This window comes from Danio aesculapii, chromosome 6 (assembly GCF_903798145.1).
Source record: "Danio aesculapii chromosome 6, fDanAes4.1, whole genome shotgun sequence".
Taxonomy (NCBI): Eukaryota; Metazoa; Chordata; class Actinopteri; order Cypriniformes; family Danionidae; genus Danio; species Danio aesculapii.
In genome coordinates, this window is record NC_079440.1 from 63,117,039 (window position 1) to 63,142,038 (window position 25,000).

General features: G+C 40.1%; 2 protein-coding genes across 8 annotated transcripts in view; one reads left to right on the forward strand and one right to left on the reverse strand.

Moving 5' to 3' along the window:
- The window catches only part of caskb (calcium/calmodulin-dependent serine protein kinase b), a 71,195-nt gene that overhangs the window by 19,513 nt on the left and 26,682 nt on the right, over positions 1–25,000 (forward strand). For all 6 annotated transcript variants that reach the window (XM_056460716.1, XM_056460717.1, XM_056460719.1 and 3 more), the window contains exons 4-7: positions 3,927–4,004; positions 4,103–4,175; positions 19,481–19,583; positions 19,674–19,849. In XM_056460716.1, coding sequence (XP_056316691.1) covers positions 3,927–4,004; positions 4,103–4,175; positions 19,481–19,583; positions 19,674–19,849 — 430 coding nt within the window. The remainder of the gene's footprint in view (positions 1–3,926; positions 4,005–4,102; positions 4,176–19,480; positions 19,584–19,673; positions 19,850–25,000) is intronic.
- Positions 7,117–15,949, reverse strand: gpr34a (G protein-coupled receptor 34a). Of its 2 annotated transcripts, none has more exons than XM_056460722.1 (2): positions 15,791–15,949; positions 7,117–9,175 (listed from the first exon to the last, which is right to left on the reverse strand). In XM_056460722.1, exon 2 carries the CDS (start codon positions 9,115–9,117, stop codon positions 7,969–7,971), a length of 1,149 nt encoding a protein of 382 aa, XP_056316697.1. In that variant the 5' UTR covers positions 9,118–9,175; positions 15,791–15,949; the 3' UTR covers positions 7,117–7,968. The 2 variants fall into 2 exon arrangements, with proteins under 2 accessions (XP_056316697.1, XP_056316698.1); XM_056460723.1 differs by lacking the exon at positions 15,791–15,949 and adding an exon at positions 14,943–15,040.

Below are 25,000 nucleotides of genomic sequence, written 5' to 3' on the forward strand. Positions count from 1 at the left end.
CGGGGTTACGTACAAAGGCAGAGTTTTCCTGTCAGGTAAAGAGGAGACAAGATGCTTTCTTCCCTTACATTTGTTTTGCTATCGCGCTTGATCAACTCACTAAGAAGAAGAAAAAATAAATGCTGCCGAACTCGAATGTCCTTATCCAGGGATCGCTGTCTGGCCTTACACCAACAGACCACAAACAGTAAAAAAAGCAATGGCTTCGGTGTTCTCCATCTTCCAGCTCTCGTAGTGATGCCAGGTTGTGTTTGTGGTTATAATTTGAGTTTTTTGTTCCCGCTGAAGTGGGCGGGTTGTGTGACAGGTTGTGTGACGTTTGATTCGGGGGACGTTCTGAGGGCGGTGTTTGCGTGACACGCTGCGAGCAACTAGCCCGACAGTGGAAACGTGACATGATTTCGGCCTCATTTCTTAACCTCCCGGGCTATTGGCCCGGCCTGGCCCGATTAAAGCCCTGGCTCGCACTGGCCCGATAGTGGAAATGCGGCATTTGGGTCATTGTTGAACAATGACAGCCTGTGAGACGCTCCTTATATTGTTCACCGCTACTCTGAATATTCCCTCTGGAGTAGCATGTCAGTGGCTCAGTAATAAGTGTAATTCCTGCACGCCTGCATACAGAAGTGGCTTTAGCACAGTGTGTGAGACCAGCGATCATTACATGCATGAAATATTGTACATTATGAAGTTCTGCTGCTGCACAACTGAACACCTGCTGATATAATCCAGTTTCTCATTGACCATTGTAGTATTATAAAGGATTATAAAGTACTGTAAAGTTTTCTCACTGGTGAATGACATGATCGAGTGGGTCTCTGTCATCTTTAAAGGTGCTGTATGTGAGTGTTTGACTAATCATAAAACAGCATCATATGTGTGCAGATATTCAGAAACATGCTCAGTGAACATTCATGATTATCTGAGAAACAATGCTGGAGTCAGATATTCTGCTGTGATCATGTGTGTTACGTGTCAGAGCGTCTGTCTGTGTTTTGGTCATTTAACCCACCCAATGCCAGTTTAGCCAATAATATTTCAGCACCCCGGGTTGCCAGATGGTGGAAAACAGCGTATTTCATTCAGTCAGGAAGACTCTTTAAGCATGCGTCTGTGACTGAAATGCGCCCTCTGGTGGACTGTAGCAGACTCTGAATCTGCGTCCAGTTTCAGAGTTCCACATGAGGCTATTAATGAGCAAATAATATAAATATTATGGCCAGTTTCCACTGAGTGGTACGGTACGGTTCGGTTTGGTTTGGTATGCTTTTATGGCCGCTTCCACTGTCAAAAAGCGTACCGAACCGAACCGTACCGTACCACTTTTTCGGCACCCTTTCGAAAGGGTACCAAACACGAGAAAGGGTACCAAATGGCGGAGCCACACGCGCAGCTGAGCGCTATTGGTTTACAGAGATACGTCATTCGCTTACGCAACAAGCCAGAATGAAAACAACAAACCCACCATGTTTAAAAAAAACACAGCGAGAGATTATAGCGGAATCATAAATACATATAATAACGAGCCATGGTCGATCTGGGCTCAAACAAACCTTGTCGTCGTCTTGATGGACAGCCACAAATCCAAGAAGAAGAGCAGATTTACCCTGTGCCCCGTAGTTTTTTACGAGCCAGTCTGAGGCGCGAGCGGTTTCGCTTTCTTGCTAGCGCTTGCCGCGCGTCTAACATTATATCTGAAATAACAAACTTCTTGAGCTGATGATAATAACCTGCGCTTGATTATTGACGTGCTTTTAAAACCCGATCCTGTCAGACACTGACAAACGCGAGAGTGAAGCGTGAAGAAACAAAGGAGAAGCCGGAAAAAAGGAGCACATTAAATACGGCCGAAATGTCTACTTTATGTAGTTCTTCTGTAGTTGGTAACATATCGGAGACTGTAAGGGGCTGTATGTGTTTATATATGTTCATTTATTTAGTTATTTAATATAATTACAGACGTTACAGTAGGCTGTTTCGCACTGTCTTTGATCTGCAGTTATAATCAACTCATGTTCATTGAAAAGTTAGTAATAAACATTTCTACACGAGTATTGATGTGTGTAAAGCATCTGTTTTGTGAGAAGTGCTTCTCATATGATATGTGAACGACCCATACAGCTTTATTTATTTATTTTTTTTATTATTATTTTTTTTTTCCCATACAGCTTTATTGTAGACATTTCCTCGAGCTAGAATGACGTCGACTGAAACTTTCTGTCGTACACCACGCCCACCAAAAGGGTACCCTTGTTAGTGGAAACGCAAGCCTGATAAAGGTGACCCGTACCAAACCGAACCGTACCGTACCGTACCAGTCAGTGGAAACGAGCCATTAGAGTGTAAACATTAGGTGAGCAGGTCTCATTGTAACCCCTGTGTCCTAACAACACTCTACATGATGAGATACGCAGTGATGAGCATTAGGGCTGTTTACAGCAGACGAAACACGACAGAAGTGTAAATCCAGCCATTCAGAAGCTCAGAATAGTGCACTCACTGCACTCCAGCACAATGCTCAGCTTTATAATCTAATGAATACATATTAAAGCTCTTTATCATGATGAACTGTAGATGCTGAATCACTGATGTGTGTTGGTTTGCTCTGAGTCTCAGCTCTAGAGTTCAGTTTCAGACGCTTTATTTTATTCTCCAGATCTGAGCTGAACTCTCTGCTGCTGCTTTCAGTAAATGGTGATAAACATCACGTCAAACATCATTCAGACTCACATTATGAGCATTTAACACTGAATAAAGCACATGAGCTGCAGCTGAGCTGATCAGTTTTCTGCTGTTCATCTGTAAGAAATTGAAGCCGTTTCTAATATTTTCATTCGAGGTGTTGGTTAGGATGAAAACTCCTTTTAATATGGAGAATATTCCTCTATCTGGTGCTGCTGTTTTTATATATTAAACACTATTCTAATCACTCGCTCCTGTCCTCAATCTGGCAACCTGCGCTTGCGTTTGCTTTGATCCAGGAGTGCAGTACCTAGTTCAACCACTGGGTGTCAAACCTACACACTGCACCTTTAATGTGCGCGTTCATGTTTAAGGAGGCGTGGCTTGGGATGGCAGGGGAGGGGCTGTGTTTCAAAGATGTGATGTTAACAGATAGTGTTACTGCACCTTTAAGCAGGAGCTCTGTCATATTAAACACAGTAATCAGCAGCACACTGCCACTGTCCTGATGAAGACCGCTCTCCTATAATCATCTTCAGACAGCAGTAGTGGCAGTGTGCTGATTTCTGTTTCATATATTTGGCAATAACCCCAAAATACATCGTATGACTCAAAAATACAGATATTTTTAAAGATCTCGCTCCATCAAGATATTTTATACATTTCCAACATCAGTTTTAGGTTAGTAATATACATTAGAGGTGATTTCCTCAGTGTTTAACTCTATCTGAACCCTCAGACTGCACATTAGTCTATCCTAACACACCCTAGATCAGTGGAACACTTATTTATTCACCTGTCCGGCTGGACACTTCTGACTGCTGTTGAGGTCCAGGGTCCAGTGAGTTTCAGCCTTCTTCATGTAACTGTACAAGCTTAAAGGGACAGACCAAACGAGTCCATCAGATGAAGGAATCAGCTGGATATCACTGAACAAACACCGTCACATTAGGAGAAAACAAACAGACTCACACTGGCTAACCCTGTGTTCTGATTGGACAACACATTTAATGCTCTGTGAATCTGTGTTCTGATTGGACGACACATTTGATGCTCTGTGATTCTGTGTTCTGATTGGACGACACATTTGATGCTCTGTGATTCTGTGTTTTGATTAATTTGACAAGTTATAAACCAATAACTCAATAACAAACATTGTGGTGTGTGTGTGTGTGTGTGTGTGTGTGTGTGTGTGTGCGTGTGTGTGTGTGTGTGTGTGTGTGTGTGTGTGTGTGTGTATACAGTATGGATGGAGCAGATCTCTGTTTCGAGATTGTGAAGAGAGCTGATGCCGGATTCGTCTACAGCGAGGCCGTGGCCAGGTGAGAGACACTTCCTGTTTACAGTCCGTCTGCGTCCTGTACTGAACATCTGCTCATTGTGTGTGTGTGTGTGTGTGTGTGTGTGTGTGTGTTTTCAGCCACTACATGCGACAGATACTGGAAGCCCTGCGCTACTGCCATGATAACAACGTCATCCACAGAGACGTGAAGGTAAAGCTCCAGCTCTGACAGCCTGTAGTCCTGTTGAACTCAGTATCTCTGAGAGTCTGGACTCCACTGACCAGCACTCAGAGTGTCACACTAACTGCTGACCTCACAGGAATATCCACACCGATCAATGAACGACCGTCTGCTCTTATTCTGCTGTTAGACACACTCTTATGAGAGGATGTTTATGTGTGTGTCTTTCAAGATGAACACACTCGAGCCCACACACACACACACACACACACACAGTGTGGAGGATAAGTGTAGAAGTCAGTAGTGTGTGTGAGGTGTTGTTCCAGTTGTGTGTTTGAGATGTGTGTGAGGTGTTGTTCCTGTCATGTGTGTGTGAGGTGTTCTTCCAGTGGTGTGTGTGAGGTGATGTTCCTGTTGTGTGTGTGAGGTGTTCTTCCAGTGGTGTGTGTGAGGTGTTGTTCAGTATCTCTGTTGTCCGATGCCCTGCCATAAGCTGCTCTGCGGGGCGTCCCGGCTCAGGTGACGTCCTCCTGTGATTACCCGGAGATTATTGTCAGATTGACTCTAGACGCTGATCAGGTGTGTGTGTGTGCGCGTGTGAAGCAGATCAGATCACAGACGCTGTTGTGTTCACTGTCTGTCAGCGCTCAGCATGCAGGAGTCTGATCTGGTCTAACAGTGAGACGCTGCAGAGTGCAGTAACTGTGTTCATCCAGGAGGAGGCGCTCCTCATCCTTCATCTGGAGCTCTGTGTGTGTGTGTGTGTGTGTGTGTGTGTGTGTGTGTGTGTGTGTGTGTGTGTGATCAGCAGCTGACTGTAGAGCACTTGAACACAGCACCATTCACTCTTCCTTCTGTCAAACTCTAATTATTGTTCAGAGATTCCCCCAGTGCTGTTTGACAGAGCAGGCATTATAGTTTATCTTCAGGAGGAAGTCATGTTTCTGTCAGTTTGGCTGGAATTAAAGCAGTTTTACAACAATTTAAGGCCAATATTATTATTATTATTATTATTATTGTTATTGTTATTATCATTATTATTATTATTGTTATTATTGTTATTATTAACCCCTTAGGAACTGATTTGTTTTGGATTGTTTATATAACAAACCACTGTTGTCCAATGACACGCCTAGTTACCCTAATTACCCTAGTTAAGCCTTTATATGTGACTTTAAGCTGTGTAGAAGTGTCTTGAAGAATATCTAGTCTAATATTATTTACTGTCATCATGACAAAGAGAAAATAAATCAGTTATTAGAGATGAGTTATTAACACTATTATGTGCAGAGATGTGTTTTACAGCACTTGAGGAATATTTTAAACAGAATAACAGTTTAAATAAGGGCTAATCATTTCATCTGCGGATGTTCGTAGCTGGTTGAGTCTATAATTATACTCATGTAAATGTATATTTAGGGCATCCGTGGGGTCTTAAAGTATTAATAGTTGATAAATCAATTATGAGAACATGAAGGCCCTTAAAAGGTATTAAAAAGTCTTAATCACATTTTTTATGTTTGACTCTAATAAAGCCTAGATACATTTATTTTCCTCCTAATATTAACATTGGTGTGCTCGATCCACGCGAGCGGTTTGGGTCGGGTGTGTCCAGCCAAGCTCCTCCATCTGAGTGACATCACTTTCCTGCATTTGTCACAAATACGTGACGTGACGCTCTCCACATGTGGCGAATCCATAGAGCCAAACAGGAAAGTGTCTCTGAAAACGACCACATCATTAATTCTTTAAGCTTTGCTTCTTCCAGCGTATCTGAGTTCTGTTGTCAGTCGTGCTCCATTGATTTGTTTTTGTTTATGAGTTATTGAACATTTTTCCATTTGACATCAGAAAACCCTTCTAGAAATAATAATAGAAAAACATATCAATACAAAACCCCAATAATAAACACATGAAAATAATCAATAAAGCCAAATTACACACACAATGCAGGGCAGATCTCTATATGTAGACAATAATCTCAATGCTACAATTGGAGTAATGAAAGATTACTAAAGGGCTAGCAAGGGTGCTCCGTCTAGATCCCACATCAGAAGAGAGACCGGTCCAAATCTGGACAGATGTTCTGTTACGGCTGTGAAGGGAGGATCTAATCTTCTCTAGTTTTACTAAATACTAAACATCTTTCAGCCACCGTACATGTGAGAGTAGCTGAGGGCTCTTCCAGTTTAATTAAATCACACGCCTAATAAGCACAGGAAGAAGGCCAGGAAGTTTCAGAAGTAAGCGGGTAATGTCGAATTATCAACACCAAACAGGCCAATAATGGGTGATGGAGATAGAGGAAATACTGAGAGCCCAACATGAGGAAAGAGCTGGACATGTCCAAAACATATGGGTTCAAGTACCTAAACCCCAATGACACCTATCACGCTCCGGGTCAATAGTTGGGTCAGTCCGTGCGAGCCTGCATTTCCAGCAGTGTACTCGGTGAACCCCTTTACACTGAATGAGGCAGTGAGGTGGGCATATAGATGAGGAATGAACCCTGTCCAGAGCTGCTTCCCATGGATCTTGGTCTATTCAATATTGCCATTGATTAATTTAACGACAGCTGTTTCACGAGTTCACACTTGCAATAGTTTCAGAATAAATCGTATTTGGCGTGCTGTCCGGGGAGAGGGCTCTGAGCTCGGGGAAGACACCCAAACTCGAGTTATTCCTCTTATCAGGAAACAGAGAGGAATTGGGATTCGAGCGAAGTATCTAGCCCGGCCCCAGAACGCTCCCCCCGGGATTGTAATGCTTAAGAGGTGAGGTGACGGGGTGGTGGAGGGATGCTAAAGTCGTAAGATGCTGCAGGTAAGACAGCTTTGGTATATATAGGGGTTTGGTCAAGAACTGATTGGATAACAGAATAATTGTCAATGACGTATTTGATACTGAAACTTCTGCGCGTGCTCCTCCCCAAATTTGTTATAAAACATCACTTATTAAGTTAAAGGTTTGATACTGATTAGAACATGAAGAGGCGACGAGCTCTGAACTATTCTGAGAAGCTCTTTAAAAAGGTGTTGAAGGTACCTTTAGTACTCCTGATATACCCTGATATATTTATTCAGTTTTATGTTCATTAATTTCAGCAATATTGTTCAGTCATATGCAGATGTTTATATCTGCATTGATTTATGTGCGATACGTTTAGTAGAATAATATGTTCTGCCTGTTAGAGGATATATTATCTCCACACCAGTGGTTCAGCTGGATTTACACTGCAAACCTCAAATAAAAGTAAAACGTTTTTATTAATTTTATTTCTTGTCAAGTTTTAGTTATTTTTTTCTCAACATCCTTCATCCACATGAAGATTCTGACTCAGTTCTGTGCAGAAATGGCTAAATAAATGTCAGCAGAGTCTGGCCCATGAGGAAATGCCTGCGAGCCGATGTGCGGTGTGTCCTGCGGCTGCGCTGTCCAGCCACACACCCCTCACACTCGCTCAGAAACCCACTCTCCCAGGCTAACAAAGCGTTCCAGCACATCCAGGAGTGAGCAGACCGGAGCTGTTTCTCAGTGTGTGTTCTGAAGCGATCTCGTGTTCTGGAGTAACATCATCATCAGCCATCAAAGCTCAGTTCCAGAACTGAAGAACAGAGGGGCCTTGGCAGAACCCTGATGCTCTCCTGATATCGACGTGAGTGCAGAACTCGCTCTAGACATCGCTGGAGTCATTGTGGCCTGATAGAGGAGGTGTGCAGCACTTCATAAACCGGTTCAGAGATGGAACTGGATCACCTCAGGAGTCTCCCTGAATGAGACCGCTTCAGAACACATGTTGAGAATCGCTCTTGATTTCAGTGAATCAGTCAGTCAGACCCGTTCTGTGCGCACAGGGCTCTGGGTGCAGGTCGGTGTGTTGACTCCGCAGTGTCCAGCACCTGGATGTGTCCAGCACCGCGGCGGTGGAGGTGTGAGACACTGAGGTCCTGCGCAGCTCTGTGGTGGAGCTGTTGGTGGCCGGCGGCTCCGCATGCAGACGCAGACACTGAGCGAGCGCCTGCAGGGTGGCCCGCCGCACCGAGCCCGACAGCAGGAAGTACATGACGGGGTCCAGGCAGCTGTTGAGGGCCGACAGCAGCAGCACGGCTTCATTAGTGCGGTCCATGAGCCGCCGCGTCTCACAGCTGATGTCCTGCAACTGAGACGCCACGTAGAACCCTCTGAAGGCGTGATAGGGGACGAAACACACCGTGAACAGCAGCGGAACCACGAACGATTTCCTAGCGGTGCGGGCGTAGCGGGCGGCGTTGGGGAGGTTTGGTTTATCCTGCGAGGCGCGCAGCAGACGGCGAGCGATCTGTCCGTATGACACTAACAGCACCACGAACACCAGCCAGAACACGGCCACCATCAGCAGGTTAAAGTAGGCCTTCCCGCGCGCGTGCTTCCTCTGCTTATACTGGTAACACTTCCCCGGCTCCTCGTTCCCCTCCGCCAGCGCCATCATGGGCACCGCCATCAGCATCGACAGACCCCACAGCAGCCCGCAGGTCACCAGGCTCCAGCTGTGGCCCCGGAGCCAGCGCCGGCCCCTGTGGGAGCCCATGATCTTCAGGTATCGGTCCAGGCTGATGAGGCCCAGCAGCGTGATGCTGACGTACATGTTCATGTAGAAGAGGTTTCCCACCACCCTGCACATGCGCGGCCCCAGCGTCCACACGTTGCCCCGGGCGTGGTACAGCACCCGGAACGGCAGACAGGCCAGCAGCACCAGGTCCGCCAGCGCCACGTTGATCAGGAACACGCGGACGGAGTTTCTGCGCCGGTGCAGGAACAGGAAGACCCACAGCGCCAGCAGGTTTCCCAGCAGCCCGAACAGGAAGATGAGGGAGTACAGCACCGCCAGCGGGAGCCGCAGCGCCTCCTCCTCCAGCGGGCACGAGCGGTTGCTCCACACTGAGCGGTTGCTCCACAGCGAGCTGGAGCTCTGGAGACTCTCTGTGGAGCTCATTGTGTTCAGCAGGAAGGGTCTGAGACGGGGACGGCGGTGACTGGGCTGAAGATCAGCTCTGTGGAGACAAACACACACACACTTACAGCTATTCACAATCTGCATTTTTTCATTATGGGATGTTTGACTTAATCTCAACTGACCATGAAGAGAGGGCGGGGCATAAAGTAGCTCCTCCCAAGTTTAATAAACAGCCAATAGTTTGTTTTTTTCTCAAAGCTCTGCCAGTGAGAGTGGTTAAGCTCAAGCACATCAAATGAACAGCCAATGAGAAGAAGGGGGCAGGGCTTATCAGACTTTAGGAAGCATTTGATTGGTCAGAAGATTTGGTTAGAGACTGAAGTATGAGGAGATAACAAAGCAATCACTGATGCAGACTGTAGATCAGAGATGCCCAAAGGGCCTGGGGGCCAAAGTTGGCCATTGGTAGACCCACACGGAATCTGAGCATGCAGAAATCTGCAGATTTTAACCATCATTGAGTCTATTTATTTACTTGTGTGCAAGTTTATAATTCTTAAATTAATTTCAGTAATATTATTGACTAATATGAAAATGTTAATTTGAATTATTCACAATACAGTTAGTAAAGTCATATTATCTGCCTTTTAGTAGAGACTTTATATGAGAGACTTTATATGAGAGACTTTATATGAGAGACTTTATATGAGAGACTTTATATGAGAGACTTTGCTTACCGAATAAGTGGATCTAATTGGATTTGCAATGTAAACATTATTATAATATATAAAAGTTAAAAAGGTATTATTTTTATTTCATATATTTGGTTTGTTATGAATCTCATTCCACAGATATCCACATATTTTATATAAAGATCTGTGCAGAAATAGCAAAAAACATCCGCAGGTTCTGTCTGGCCGTGGCCAATGGTAACCTTTGACATGCTCCACTGCCTCTGGGAAGGAAGAAGAATGATGTGGATGTTTCGAGATCAGATGTAATGTGACCTATTGGTTGTTTTAATGTTAAAATCTAACAGAAATTCAATATTTCAATTTAATGTCATAAATGAACCAGATTAAGTTGAAATGTCCGCTCTGTTACCCAATAATGCAGAGAGTTTGGTGAGCAGATCAAGTCTTGATCAAGGCAGATTGAGCTTGACTAGAGTATTCAGCACTGAACTCCTCCACTGTGGTATAAATGTGATCATGTTATCTTTGCAATAAGTGATCATTTAAAGAGTTATACTGCATTAGCTTATACAGTTTAAATTAATCTATTTATTGTGAAATATTAAGAAATAAGTTACCCATGGCCCCTTTAATGTAATATAGTTCGGTATATTAACCTTCGGCACACGGCTCAGGATATTTGAGTTTTGGCTCTTCATATGAAAAACTGTTGGCTCTGCTGATCTAGATGTTTATTCTTCTAAATGTGAATTTTGTCAGTGTTTTGGAGACACGACAGTATAGATATCCTTAACACTCACACTTCTCACTGACACACACACACACACACACACACACACACACATACACACACAGACACACACACACACACACAGACACACACACACACACACACACACACAGACACACACACACACACACACACACACACACACACACACACACACAATGGCTAATTTAGTTCATCCAGTTGACCTGTATTGCATGTCGTTGGGCTTAAAGGGTCAGTTCACCCAAAAAGAAAGATGTATTCGTTATTGGGTTTTATATTGGTGCTGCACTACACAGCATTTCAGCATCAATAACACAATGAGCAAATCTGTAATATTCACAGCGCAGGATCTGGAGAGATTTCAAGTCAATTTAAACCGTTTGGACACTAGAAATGATCACCTTTCCCACTTTAACAAAGATTAATTGGTTTAAAATATTTATCCAATGAAGACTGAACACTGATTTAACATTCGATTACTGAATATCTGTATGTCAGTATCACTGATAACTAGACCCACATAGAATCTGCACGTGTAGACTTACACAGATTATTAGCCCATCATTAATTCTGTTTAATTACTAGAGTAAATGTGTGTAAATCTATATTTATTCAGTTTTAATGACAGTAATATTATTGACTAATATGAACATGTTGATCAGATGTATGTACAGTGCAGTGTGTTCAGTCATATTCTCTGTCCTTTAGTAGAGATATTATATGAGAGACTTGCTTTGTTCACCAGATAAAGTGAAGCTAATTGGATTTGCATTGTAAACATTAAATAAAGTTAAAAAGAGAGGATTTTTTATTCTATATATTAAGGTTTTAGTTATGAAACTCCCAAAATAATTCAGCAGATTTTTACCAGAATTCTCAGTAAAAAAACAGAACAGAAACAGTAAAAAACGTCTGCAGATTCTGTCTGGGCCTGCTGATAACCATACAGTTCTGTTTATTTCACTTCATCATCGTTCTCTTGTTTTCATGCCTTAAATCAGTTTATTGTGCTTATTTTTATATCCTTTTCTGTGTTTTATGCTAAATTAAATGTTAAATTATGATTTATCTTGTGAAGTTATATCCATATTGTAATGTATAATGCTGGAAAATAAACTATCTGAGTGTCAGTGTTTTCCAATATCCTGCAGCTCTGCTTTAAGAGTTTCCTTTACTCTCAAACACTAGAGAAGATACTTTGCAGAATGCTGAAAACCTGTAACCATTGACTTCCATACAACAAACTAAACAAATACTATACAAGTCAATGGTTACAGGTTTTGAGTTTCTTTAAAGTGTCTTCCTTTGTGTTGAACAGAAGCTCCTGTGTGTGTGTGTGTGTGGGATGAGTAGAGGGAGAGGAGATGATGATGATGATGATGATGATGATGATGATGAAGTGTATTTTAGGCTGAACTCTGCCTTCAATCTGCTGCACAAACAGCGGAAACTTCACACTCGACCCAATGAAAGCGAAACGTGAGCAGCTCTGGCCGGTGTGTGGAGCTTAGACCACAACAGGCGGACGTCCCAGACACACACACACACACACACACACACACACACTGATGTGAAGCAGATGTCGCGTTTCTGCTTTTCCATTCCTGATCTACAGCTCATTTTAACTCTGTGCAATGATTTAAAGACTGCTGCGATTGCGGTTTTCTGGATGTGTGTGTGTGTGTGTGTGTGTGTGTGTGTGTGTGTGTGTGTGTGTGTGTGTGTTTAGCAGGAGATCAGGGATTGCTCGACTGCATCTTTCATGAATTGTGTTTTGCAGGAGTTTGAGACTCATTCTGCAGCTGCTGCTTCGAGACTCTTGTCTACATTTAACACACACACACACACACACACACACACACACACACACACACACACACACACACACACACACACACTGAGTGCTTTATTGCGGTTTCAGAGCTTTGTGTGTATATGTGTGTGTGTATGTGTGTGTATGTGAGTGTATGTGTGTGTGTGTGTGTGTGTGTGTGTGTGTGTGTGTGTTTCAGCTACACACACGGATATGATCATCAGCAGTTCTCACAGTTAGATGTGCAGGCTCTCTGGGTGTGCTGCTGATTTACCTTCACACACACACACACACACACACACACACACACACACACACACACACACACACACACACACAGTGAATGCAGTTGTGGTCTAGTGTTGTCCTCCAGTTTCTCTCAGCGCTGCTGTTGAATGTTCGATGCTTTATTAAGCGCGCAGATGTTGGAGATGATGGAGGCTCTACAGCTCCTGCACTGCTCACAGCTCAGACCATCATGCAGAATCTCTCAGCATTCAGGGCCAGAATTTAGGGCCAGAATTTAGTTATAATATAATTCATATGCATTAATGTGACTGACATGCTGAAATAGCTTGGTTTAGATGTTGTGTTGTGTCCACATGCCTCCTCCTCCTCATTCACCTGTGTGTGTCGTGTATGAGTTGCTCAATGTGCATGAGCTAATGGGTCATGGTGTCAGTTAGTTTTGATTTCACTTCACTTTTCAGAGCTCAACATTAAAGATTCACCACATGTATGTCTGACCACAGCAAACAGAAATCTGTCATTATCTCTCATCCACATGTTAAATGTGTCAACACAAGCTAAATATAGCTGTACACAATACACTTGATTTAACAAAACTAAACCAAAATAACAAGTCTAAAATAATTACTGTCCCAGTAATGTGTCCAGGCTGCAGTTAATCTCCTATTAAAGCACTGGTATTAATGGACATGATCATTAAAGCATATTAATAAATAACTGTAAGCAAAAGAAAACAGGAGACAAACATACTGTGTGTGTGATAATGAAAGATGATCACACACACACACACACACACACACACACACACACGGTTTACATTAGGTCTGTTCATCTGTTGGTCATCTGGAGCTCTTGAGAGCAGCAGGACTGTGTCTGTATATAGAGAAGTGATCGCAGCAGTTACATTTCTAGGCACGGCTGCAGGGAAACGGGAGCGTGCGCGTGTTTAATCAGCTCAGCTGTGCTCGCGAGTGATCGTCCTCTTATTCAGTATTCACCTGCTGTCTTTTGCTCACATGGTTATTCTTGTCAGTCATGCTGCTTCTTAATTCTAAGATCGCATTTGCAGGCGTATTGGCTCATCCTTATTGTCGAAGCGGCTTTAAAGAACTAAAAGGGTTTTCAACCAGCCAAAGAGGCTAGAGGGAGTGTCTGTCTAACCCGCCACAGCTGAAATCTACCCGCATTTACTGGGTCGACCAGCGCTAGGTTAGTGGGTGTTAATGTCAAGCTCTGTGGACAACTGATCCAACACACACACAGACACACACACACACACACACACACACACACACAAACACACACACACACACACACACACACACACACACATACACACACACATACACACATACACACACACAGACACACACACACACACACACACAGATCACTGCAGGACAGACAGCACTCTAGAAGTCAGAGGAAGTGCGGGTCACTTCAGCTTTTCTGCTTCTGTTTATTGGGTGTATTTCCGCATGGTAAACTGAGCTCATTCTCCATCATAAACCAGATGAAGAAGCAGAAAGGGAAACTCAATCCTTACATTTACACAGAACACTGAACAAGATGATTCCTCAGCTTTACTGAGGTTATTTACAGGGTTCATATGGTCATGAAAAACCTGCTGACAGTGATGAATTCTGCCATGGTGTTTTCCAGACCTGGAGAAGATTTGGAGAAACCAAAAAACCCACAAACCCAGTTTAGGAAAAGTCAAGGAGAGCAGATATCTGTGTTCCTGAATATAGGTTACAGAGCTTCCTCTTGGATTGTTTCCAGCTGTAGAGGCAGGCCTTTTACACAGATCCTCCAGCTATCTATGCTGTTATTTCAATAACACACATGGTGTATTATAAGTATTATAAGTCGAGATCGCATTTATGTGATACGAGCATGCCAATCTCCGCCTGTGTACCGATTTCCTCTGTTCCTGCACAAATATCCCTCAAATACACGCTGCTCAACTGCAGATCTTCTTGTGTGTTCTCCAATAAACGCTGCTGAAGTGTGATTTAGCGTGTTTATATAGTGAGTATGTCTCCAACAGTTATTAGATCTGCTATGAATATTGATGAACGTCTCCAGTAGACATGCAGAGCGGCATTAATGTGTCCTGAAGTAAAGCGGTTATAAACTCCAGCAAGAGAGAGTGATTATATGCAGAGCCACATACCGTTCTCTATTAATACAGTAGAATTATAGATACTGTGTTCATCTTAACTGAAAGCTACGCACCAGTCAGTCAGTCAGCACGTCACCTTAAAGGGTTAAACAAATAACCCACAGCACTACTGCGATTATAGAAAAGTTCTCTCTCTTATAATTGACTTACCTTTAATATGCTTGGTGTGATTATATCCCGCTATTAAACAAAACGAACCCACTGAAGGATTTGATTGAGAAGCTGTGATGTAGCCGTGGCGTGATGGATCCGCTATGTAAGAATGACAGTAGCTGAAACCCTGGGTTATTTGACTTCTGTTCTGTCCTCGGCCAATCACACACTCTCACATTGTTAGTGCGGTGTCAGCATCATCTAAATCAATTGTACATAGATATAGATATAAACTGAAACTAAATAAGCTGTGTGGTTTATCATATGCTGTAATAAATTTGAACCTGCTTTGTTTTTCTTTATCATGTATATGTAGGCAATGCATGAAACATTAGGTCCAGAAAATCAAGTTAAAAGTCATAGAGTTTTAGTAGTAAAGTGTGTATGAAGCCTGTATTTAAGTGAAGAGCACACATGTTGAACACACTCCTGCACTTCAGTCATTAGATTATATTCAGCTCATATCAGATGTTGGCAGAAGTCCCTCTGCTCATGTTTTAAAGGGTTAATTCAGCTGGTCTCTCACTATAAGCCAGTGTAATAGATGAGCTGTCCTCTACCCTGCAGCAGTGTCTGTTATCAGCGTTTCTCTGCTGTTTCTCTCACCTCTGCTTCTAGATTTGACATTAGCGCGGCGCTCTCAGTAACACCTCTGCTAAATTAATAGACACTAAACATTCCCACACTCACACACATCTGTATCTGCATCAGACTGCGTTCATCCTATAGGGAGAGCTTTAAGCTGGAAATAGGATAGATCATACCTTATAAAACTGCTGATCCTGACCTCACACACACACACACACACACACACACACACACACAGATGCAGGAGGTGTACTCACGGTTCGGCTTGTTAATCCTGCAGTCTGACTGAACTCTGCAGCTGGATCTGCATCCTATTGGAAATGCAGAGTTTTGAGTCTTTGAGTCAGATCCGCTTTCATTCCTCCAGCAGAGACCAGAGAGAGTTTCTGCTTCCCTCCAACACCATCAGACGTGCTCTCTCCCTCTGTGTGTGTGTGTGTGTGTGTGAGAGAGAGAGAAACACACACACACTCACTCGTCTCGCTCGCTCTCCCTCTCTGATCATCGTCAGCAAGGTTTCTGTTGCAAACTAAACACAGACAGATCTGCAAACTACAATAACGTACAGTAAAATGATGTGTGTGTGTGTGTGTGTGTGTGTGTGTGTGTGTGTGTGTGTGTGCGTGTGTATAAACATCAGATTTATTCAACTGGTTAAAGGTTTATTTAATGGAAGTGTCTGTACTTTAAAATAAAGCAGAGCTCTCCAGCTAATCTTCAGTAATCCCTCAGCTGAAGTGGAGCTGATTCTCCCTCAGATATTCCCCATGGTGCTGTTCATCAGAGCCAGCAGACGTTCTCAGTGTTTGTGATAGTGTTAGTTTGGCTTGAGTCTGCTCTGCTCCGTATGATCAGAATGATGATTGTCTGATCGTCTCAGTGTTGATCAGGCACTCGCTGGAGAAAAGAACTCAGCTGTATTAGTAATGTGGAAGATGAAACCCTCTCTCTCTCGCTCTCTTTACACACAGTAAAAGCAGAAAGAGGCTCATTTATAGAGAGAGAGTGTGGAAATAATGTGAGAATAGCTGGAGTAATGTCACTGCTGAAATAGATCTAGAATATATGCAGTGTTACACGGCGCACTCTCACCATTTCATGTGTTTGTGTTGAGTTATCATTAACACTTCTCCTTTCCTTTCTGCAGTTTCTCTGTTTCCTCTATTTCTCTATATTTCAGGCCGTCCACAGGGTCTTAAAAACTCTGAAATCTACTGAAATCTTGTGCTGTAGGTCTTAAATCGTGTTTAAACGGGTCTTAATTTCCCTTTGTTGATGGATTGCTACCCAGTCTGACCATACAAACACCAACAGTACACCTCAATACAACGTTAAACTGTTCATTTAAAAGCTCTTGTTTATCTTTATTGACCGTAACGGTTTAATAATTGTCCTTGAAGCAGCATATGTTAATAAGTGCTCATGTATTTACTGCTGAAGACACTGAGCTGCACAGATTTACTTTATTATAGTTTTGAACACTTTTGGTCAGTTTTTTATTTTATTTCAGGGAAAGCTTGTTGGTAAAACATATATTAATATATACAAGTAGAGCTTGCTTGTTTTTACATATTTACATATTAAAAATATTTTACTAAGAAATATCTCAAATATTCAAATGTTTTATGAAATGTATTAAATGATTATAATTTTCTGATAAGGCAAATAAAAGTCTGCTCCATCTGGTCCACTTGAGTAATTCCTCAGTGTTTAGCCCTTTATGAGTCTAAAGTTTGATTCATAATGATCTTCAAAGTCTTGGTGAAAGCTGCAGAAGCCCTGTATTTACTGTACAGCGTTCAGCTGTGTTACAGAAATGTACAGCAGATCAGATGAACACATCTCTCTCATGCTCAGCATTCTGCATTGTAACGTGTTGACACACAAATAACCAAAAACCTCTTGTTTAAAATCTGTTAATCTCTTGCTTTCAGTTGTGTGTTTAAAACTAAACTAAATTAAACTGAGTCAGATGACAGAATATCTGGTGTTTTACTCTCTTCTCTTACTCAGAGTTTCTCTCCTGTCCAAATATATCAAATCTCTTAAATCAAGAAGCATTTTAGCAAGCACAAATATATGATGATTTCAGAAACAACGAGTCAAAATGAAGAGAGTTTCTCCTTAAAACAAGCAGAATATTCTTATTAATATAGAGATTTATTTCAACACATTTCTAAACATAATAGCTTTATGTTTCTGTGCTATAATGACGGCACATAATATGAGACTAGATATTCTTCAAAATACAGATTCAGAGGCTTAATTAGAGTAATTAGGCAAGTCATTGTATAACAGTAGTTTCTTCTGCAGACAATCAAATATAAATATAGCTTAAAGAGGCTAATAATATTGACCTTGAAATAGGGTTAAATCATTTAAACCTGCTTTTATTCTAGCCCAAATAAAACAAATAAGACTTTCTCCAGAAGAACACATATTAGAGGGAATACTGTTAAAATTCCTGAATCTGTTCAACATCATTATTCATTATCATTATCATTATCATAATTCTGACTTTAGCTGATAATCGTTTTGAATAATCCTGATTACAGTTATGACCAAAATAATCCTGATTATGATTTTCCCATAATCGAGCAGCCCTAATATAAAATAAAGCATCCTCATCCACCATGCAGACTAATCGTCCTCATCTAATAACCGTCTTTTGATCACTTTTTTGATCCTCCTCAAGTCTTTTATTTGCTTGATTGAGTTTGGTCAGTTGTTCCACATGATTGCACTTGCTTATAAAAACAGATTTTTCCACACTAGACCTCCAAATATTAAAATCCCAACCCCTACTGAATGAATGATGTTACCTCACCATCTGAGAATAGTTCACTACATAACCAGGAACCACATTATTAAACGTTTTACACATCATTCCCAGTTTTAGGAAACAGACTCTTTTACTAACAGTGAACATGCTGAATTCTTTAAAAAACTCTGCAGATGTGCTCTGGGATGACTTTCTAAAATGATTTGTGCTCATTTATTTTGTGCCTTTTGCAGTTTTTCCTTACTCTGTGAGCAGCTATTATACCAAAATGAGCTAGCGTAATCAAAACGGGGTTGAATCAGAGCTCCTGCCAATACTTTTAAAGAATGAACATCCAACAGATCAGCTTGCCTTGCTGAGAACCTAATTTTTCCACATGTCTTCGTAAAAACCTGTTCATAAATATGTGTGTAAATGTATTATCTATTAAACATCCCAAATAATTCACAACACTTGATTAATGCTAACCACAAAACAATCCTCTTTCTTTAATTTGACTCTTGAAGCATCAGTTTTGCAGGTGTGTAAAGGAAGTTGTTTACACCAGTTGTAGAAATGTCCTAACTGGAACTCTTGATTTCCTCCAGGGATGTTTTGTTTTGATGAAATACTAAACTTGTGGCATCATCATCTGTACAGACAGAGTTCCTCTGAACATGCTGCTGTTAAATCATTCATATATCAAGAACAGATAATAGAGGAACTCCACAAGTGATTGATAAGAGAGCAGATGATACACCCTGTACGTTAACTCTCTGACTTCTATCATCCAGATAGGACTGAATGCACTGTAGGAACGCTTCATCAAGCTCAGTTACCTTTAGTTTATATAATACGGTCTGCAGGTACACAGAGTAATCTCACATCAGAAGGGTTCATAGTTATTTCTCTTCCTCATTATCAGGTTATTCTGTGTGTGTAATTGAGAATCTCTCCTCATTCTGACTCATGATCTCTGAAATCAACACTAGACTTTCACTTGTCTGCTTGATTTCAGCATCTTCAGATATTTGCACCTGAAACCAGACGAGATCTCTGAGTCAGAAAGAGTCAGTGCGTGTCAGAGCCGTGTGTGTAATGAGTGTGTTCAGCGGTGAGGCTTTATGTAGGCTGTGTTCAGTCATTTCACCTGTGTGTGTGTGTGTGTGTGTGTGTGTGTTCACAGCCTCACTGTGTCCTGCTGGCCTCCAAGGAGAACTCCGCTCCTGTTAAGCTGGGTGGTTTCGGCGTGGCGATTCAGCTGGGCGAGTCGGGTCTGGTGGCTGGAGGTGCGTGTGTTCTACTTCCTGCCGCTCGGCATGTGTACAGGAAGTGCAGCGTGTGGCCTCTGCTCTGATTGGTTGGTGTGTGTCCTGCAGGGCGCGTGGGGACGCCGCACTTCATGGCTCCAGAAGTGGTGAAGCGGGAGCCGTACGGGAAGCCGGTGGACGTGTGGGGCTGCGGGGTCATCCTCTTCATCCTGCTCAGCGGATGCCTGCCCTTCTACGGCACCAAGGAGAGGCTGTTCGAGGCCATCATCAAGGGCAAATACAAGGTGAAGAACAACAGCTTCAGTCATCACAGATATTCACATCAGATGTTGGCTACGCTGTTGTTGTCTATTGGAAGGGATGCGTCAATAGAGCCGCCATTTTAGTACAGGGTAGCGCTCCTTTGAAATGAATGCGGGACCAAGGTGGAGTGGAGGAATGGCCACCCAGAGCCAGAGATACACACACATGTACACATATAAATATGATCAGGAGTTTTCCCGCTGGTCAGTATGCTAATATTTATTTACATGTTTTACCTGAAATGTTCTGCCTTGAGCTTTGTTTTCTTTGTTTGCTGGTAACCTGTACTTCTTCACGCTGGCTTTAGTCTTGAGTAGTGCAGTTGAATGACATTTGTCCTGGGAGCCCTGTACCAATATGGCGGCGCTATTGACGCTTGCTCAGGGTCCGTATGTGATATCTAGTGTATATATCTATACATTAATAACAGCAGAGAGGAAGAGGTCAATAGCAGATCAATAATCCATCACACAATCACTGAAGAGTTCAGCAGCTGAACTGATGAGCATTACTGTGCTGCACACACATCTCACACTCCAGCTGATCAATGATCAATCACACACACGATATACTTGGTCTGTATACATGTATATAAACACACACATACTATACATAACATACTCAAATATACTAAAGAAACAGATATATATATATATACGGCTGAATTATTCGCCTCCATTTGAGTTTATTTTCAAATTAATTTATTTTAATTCTGACTTCAACTGTATGTGTGTGTATATATATACTGTATATATCCTACCAATCAAATGTTTGGGTTCAGTGTGAATTTTAAATGTTTTAAAATCAGCTTCTCCTTCTCACCAAGGCTGTGTTTATTTCATCAAAAATACAGCACAAGATGCAAAATTATGAAATGTTACCCGTTCAAAAGTAGTTTATCATTTAATTTAATCATTTATTCAGTGATTTTAAAGATCAGCTTAATTACTCCAGTCAGAGAGCCTTCAGAAAACACTAATATTTATTATTATTATTATTGTATTATTATTATTATTGTATTATTATTATTATTATTATTGTATTATTATTGCGATGTAGTGAACCCAGAGTAGGTCCACTAGGAGGCGTGGGAGGCCTTGATAATCACAATAAACCCAAAACAAAACAAAAAAACCCAATGGCAAAAATCCAAAACACAATGGCCTGACCCGGAAGTGTAAAAAAAAGGTGGTATTTATTTACAACGATGTGGAGGATATGTCCAGTGCAAAATATATACAGTGTCCATAAAAAAAATCCAAAAATATATATATACAAAAATACAAAGTACCAAATCAACAAATTAAATATAAAGACGAATATATATAACACAAAAACAAAACCAAGGAAGAAAAAAAAAACAATCAAACGTAACCACTGTATACTAGTATCTACTCACTCAGAAGATTGCTCACGGCTCTGCCACAGCACGCTCGCTAGCCAGGTAAACTGACCCCGAGCTGGAGTCTGGCATCCCTCTTTATACACCTGACTCCGCCCATTGATTGGCGTAAGCCATTCTCTAATAAGTATATAGTGAAAAGAACACACTTTCAAACTCGCCTTAAATGGCATCTCTTTAAATCTTAAATGGTCTGATCTGCTTTAACAGAACACACAGAAACATACAACATTAAACACCCATAACCTTTAACATCTTTCCTGTAAAACAGGACAAACAACCACACTGGTTGTACCCACATAAACACAAATGGTACGGTCGGACTTTCAGCGCGCGAACTCCCAAGGCGCGGCTTTTGATGTCATAAGCGCGCGCCCTTCCTTCACTCAGGTTCGCTGGTCTTGCGCTGAAGTCCGAACTCCTCTAGACAAACAAACAAAAACACGAAGACAATGTGTGTGTGCGCTCAAGTGTATGCTTCGTGTGAGACTGAAGGGGAGAGATGAACTGTGGAGGTGTGATAGTATGCCGGTGATATGATGCGTGCACTCATCAATATACCCGCCGACGGAGGAGGAAGGAATGAAGGTAAGTTTTGTGTGTGTGTGTGTGTGTGTGTGGGTGCGGCCGTCAGAGACAGAGGGGAGAAGTCTCACTTCTCCACAATTATTATTACTATTATTATTAGTAGTATTATTATTATATTATTATTATTATTATTATTATTATTGTATTATTATTATTATTATTATTGTATTATTATTATTATTATTATTATTATTATTATATTATTATTATTATTATTATTGTATTATTATTATTATTATTATTGTATTATTATTATTATTATTATTATTATTATATTATTATTATTATTATTATTATTATTATTATTATTATTATTATTGTATTATTATTATTATTAGTATTATTATTATTACTATTATATTATTATTATTATTATTATTATTATTGTATTATTATTATTATTATTATTGTATTATTATTATTATTATTATTATTATATTATTATTATTATTATTATTATTATTGTATTATTATTATTATTATTATTGTATTATTATTATTATTATTATTATTATTATTATTATTATTATTATTATTATTATTATTATTGTATTATTATTATTATTAGTATTATTATTATTACTATTATTATTATTATTATTATTATTATTATTATTGTTGTTGTTGTTGTTGTTGTTGTTGTTGTTATTATTATTATTATTATTATTATTATTATTATTATTAATATTAATATCAATGGCAATAGTTATAAACGCATTAATGACTAGAGTAATCATTTTTTGAAACTACACACAATAAGAAAGCAGTTATTTAAAATTGAACTAAATATTTAACAATTCAACTTTTTTTACATTTAATAAATGCCGCCCTGATGAACAGAAAAATTTTCTTAACATATATATATATATAAATATAAATACTTGAAATGTATCAATTAAATATGAATAGATATAAACAATGTTTTATACAGTGTGGTCATGCATATATTTCTACACACTGCTCACAAAACAATGTGTAAATATGAACTTTTATTCTGGATGATTGTTTGAAAGCGCAAATAAAAACTAGATTTAGCAAACAATTAATCACAGCCAAGATAAACGATTGTATTTACATAATACGTACATGTGTACTGCGTATATTCATGTATGAATACACACACACACACACACACACACACACACACACACTCACACACACACAAAATGTGCAAATTATATATATATATATATATATATATATATATATATATATATATATATATATATATATATATATATATATGTATATACAGTTGAAGTCATATCTTGAAGAATATCTAGTCTAATATTATTTACTGTCATCATGACAAAGAGAAAATAAATCAGTTATTAGAGATGAGTTATTAACACTGTTATGATTAGAAATGTGTTGAAGAAATGGGGGGCTAATAATTCTGACTTCAACTGTGTGTGTGTGTGTGTGTGTGTGTGTGTGTATATATATATACTGGAATATGCACACACACACAAATATTTGACACAATATAAAGAGTTCTCCTCAGTTTAATGAGTGAGTGTCTAAATGAGTGAGTGTGCTGTGACTGTGGCTGATAACCATGATGGTCTGAAGATAAAGCAGAAGCCGATCTCAAAGTGAAACACCATGATGGAGCAGAGTTTAATTAATAATAAATCATTGCTAACATCAAATGTTCATTGACTAAAACTAGACTAGAATCACGACAGACACTTACTAATGATCAGAAGACTGAACTGTCTAAAACTACATCACACTTTAATCTAAAGACTGATAATAATAAACACTGAACACACCAGATCCTGACAAAATAACACTGCTGTGTGCTGCGTACTGTATATGTACAAGTGCACACACACACACACACACACACACACACACACACACACACACACACACACACACACACACACTGTACATAAAATATAAAAATAAATAAAAGACACATTAACACGTGTGTATTTATTACATTTGAACACTGATTAAATGATTTAAAGACGACTCCTTGTGGAGTTACTCAGTGTTTTAAGGTGAACCGTTTATTTGGACTGAATTTAGACATTACTGCACTTCACTTTGTTTTATTTCAACACATTAATTAATAATTCTTTAGTCTATATCATGTATAAATGTTCATGTATAAGCAAATATTTTATACAATACAGCCATGCATATGTTTATATACACACCAATACACACAGCTATTTTATAAAGATGAACATTTCTTTTGGATGTGTTTAATCACACAGACACACACACACACACACACACGCACACACGCACACACACACACACACACACACACACACACACACACACATACAAGCAGATAAATACTGAGGACTGAGAGTAAAGATGTTTAATAAAACAGAGAGAGAGGTGTGGAGGATTTATTTATTTCAGCTAATTTCTGCACATAATAGTGTTAATAACTCATCTCTAATAACTGATTTATTTTCTCTTTGTCATGATGACAGTAAATAATATTAGACTAGATATTCTTCAAGACACTTCTATACAGCTTAAAGTCACATTTAAAGGCTTCACTAGGTTAATTAGGGTAAAGTTAGGGTAATTAGGGTAAAGTTAGGGTAATTAGACAATAATATTGTATAACAGTGGTTTATTCTGGAGACAGTAGAGATGATAATAATCTGGTAAGAGTGTTAATAACTTTACTGAGCTTAGACATTATTAATAACTTTAAAAGCTGTTTTTACTGACAGAAATGAAGAGTTTCTCCAATAGAACATATAGGAGATACTGTGAAACATGCACTCGCATAACATGCATAGATTCCACCAGAGGAATAATAATAATATAAGTGTGTGTTGAGCTGTAGATGAGGAGGAGCTGATCAGGCAGATTGAACATGCTCTGCTTTTCTCCTAATCAAGACTTCTGCATGACAGATATTCAGATGTAAATCAGGAACACACAGTGAGTTTATGGTGAGAGAAGAACAGAAGTCGTCTGAAACTCGTCTTTATTGAGAGCGAGATCAGCGGCAGGAAGAGAAGAGAGAGAGAAGAGGAACTGCTGTTTGACTTTCACTGACGGCTGCCGCAGCGCTTACTCAGAGTTTAATTCCCTTATCTTCTCTCATCCCTGTTCAGTTTGAATCATTTAATTGTTTGTGGTTTTATTTTTTATTACTTTAAAG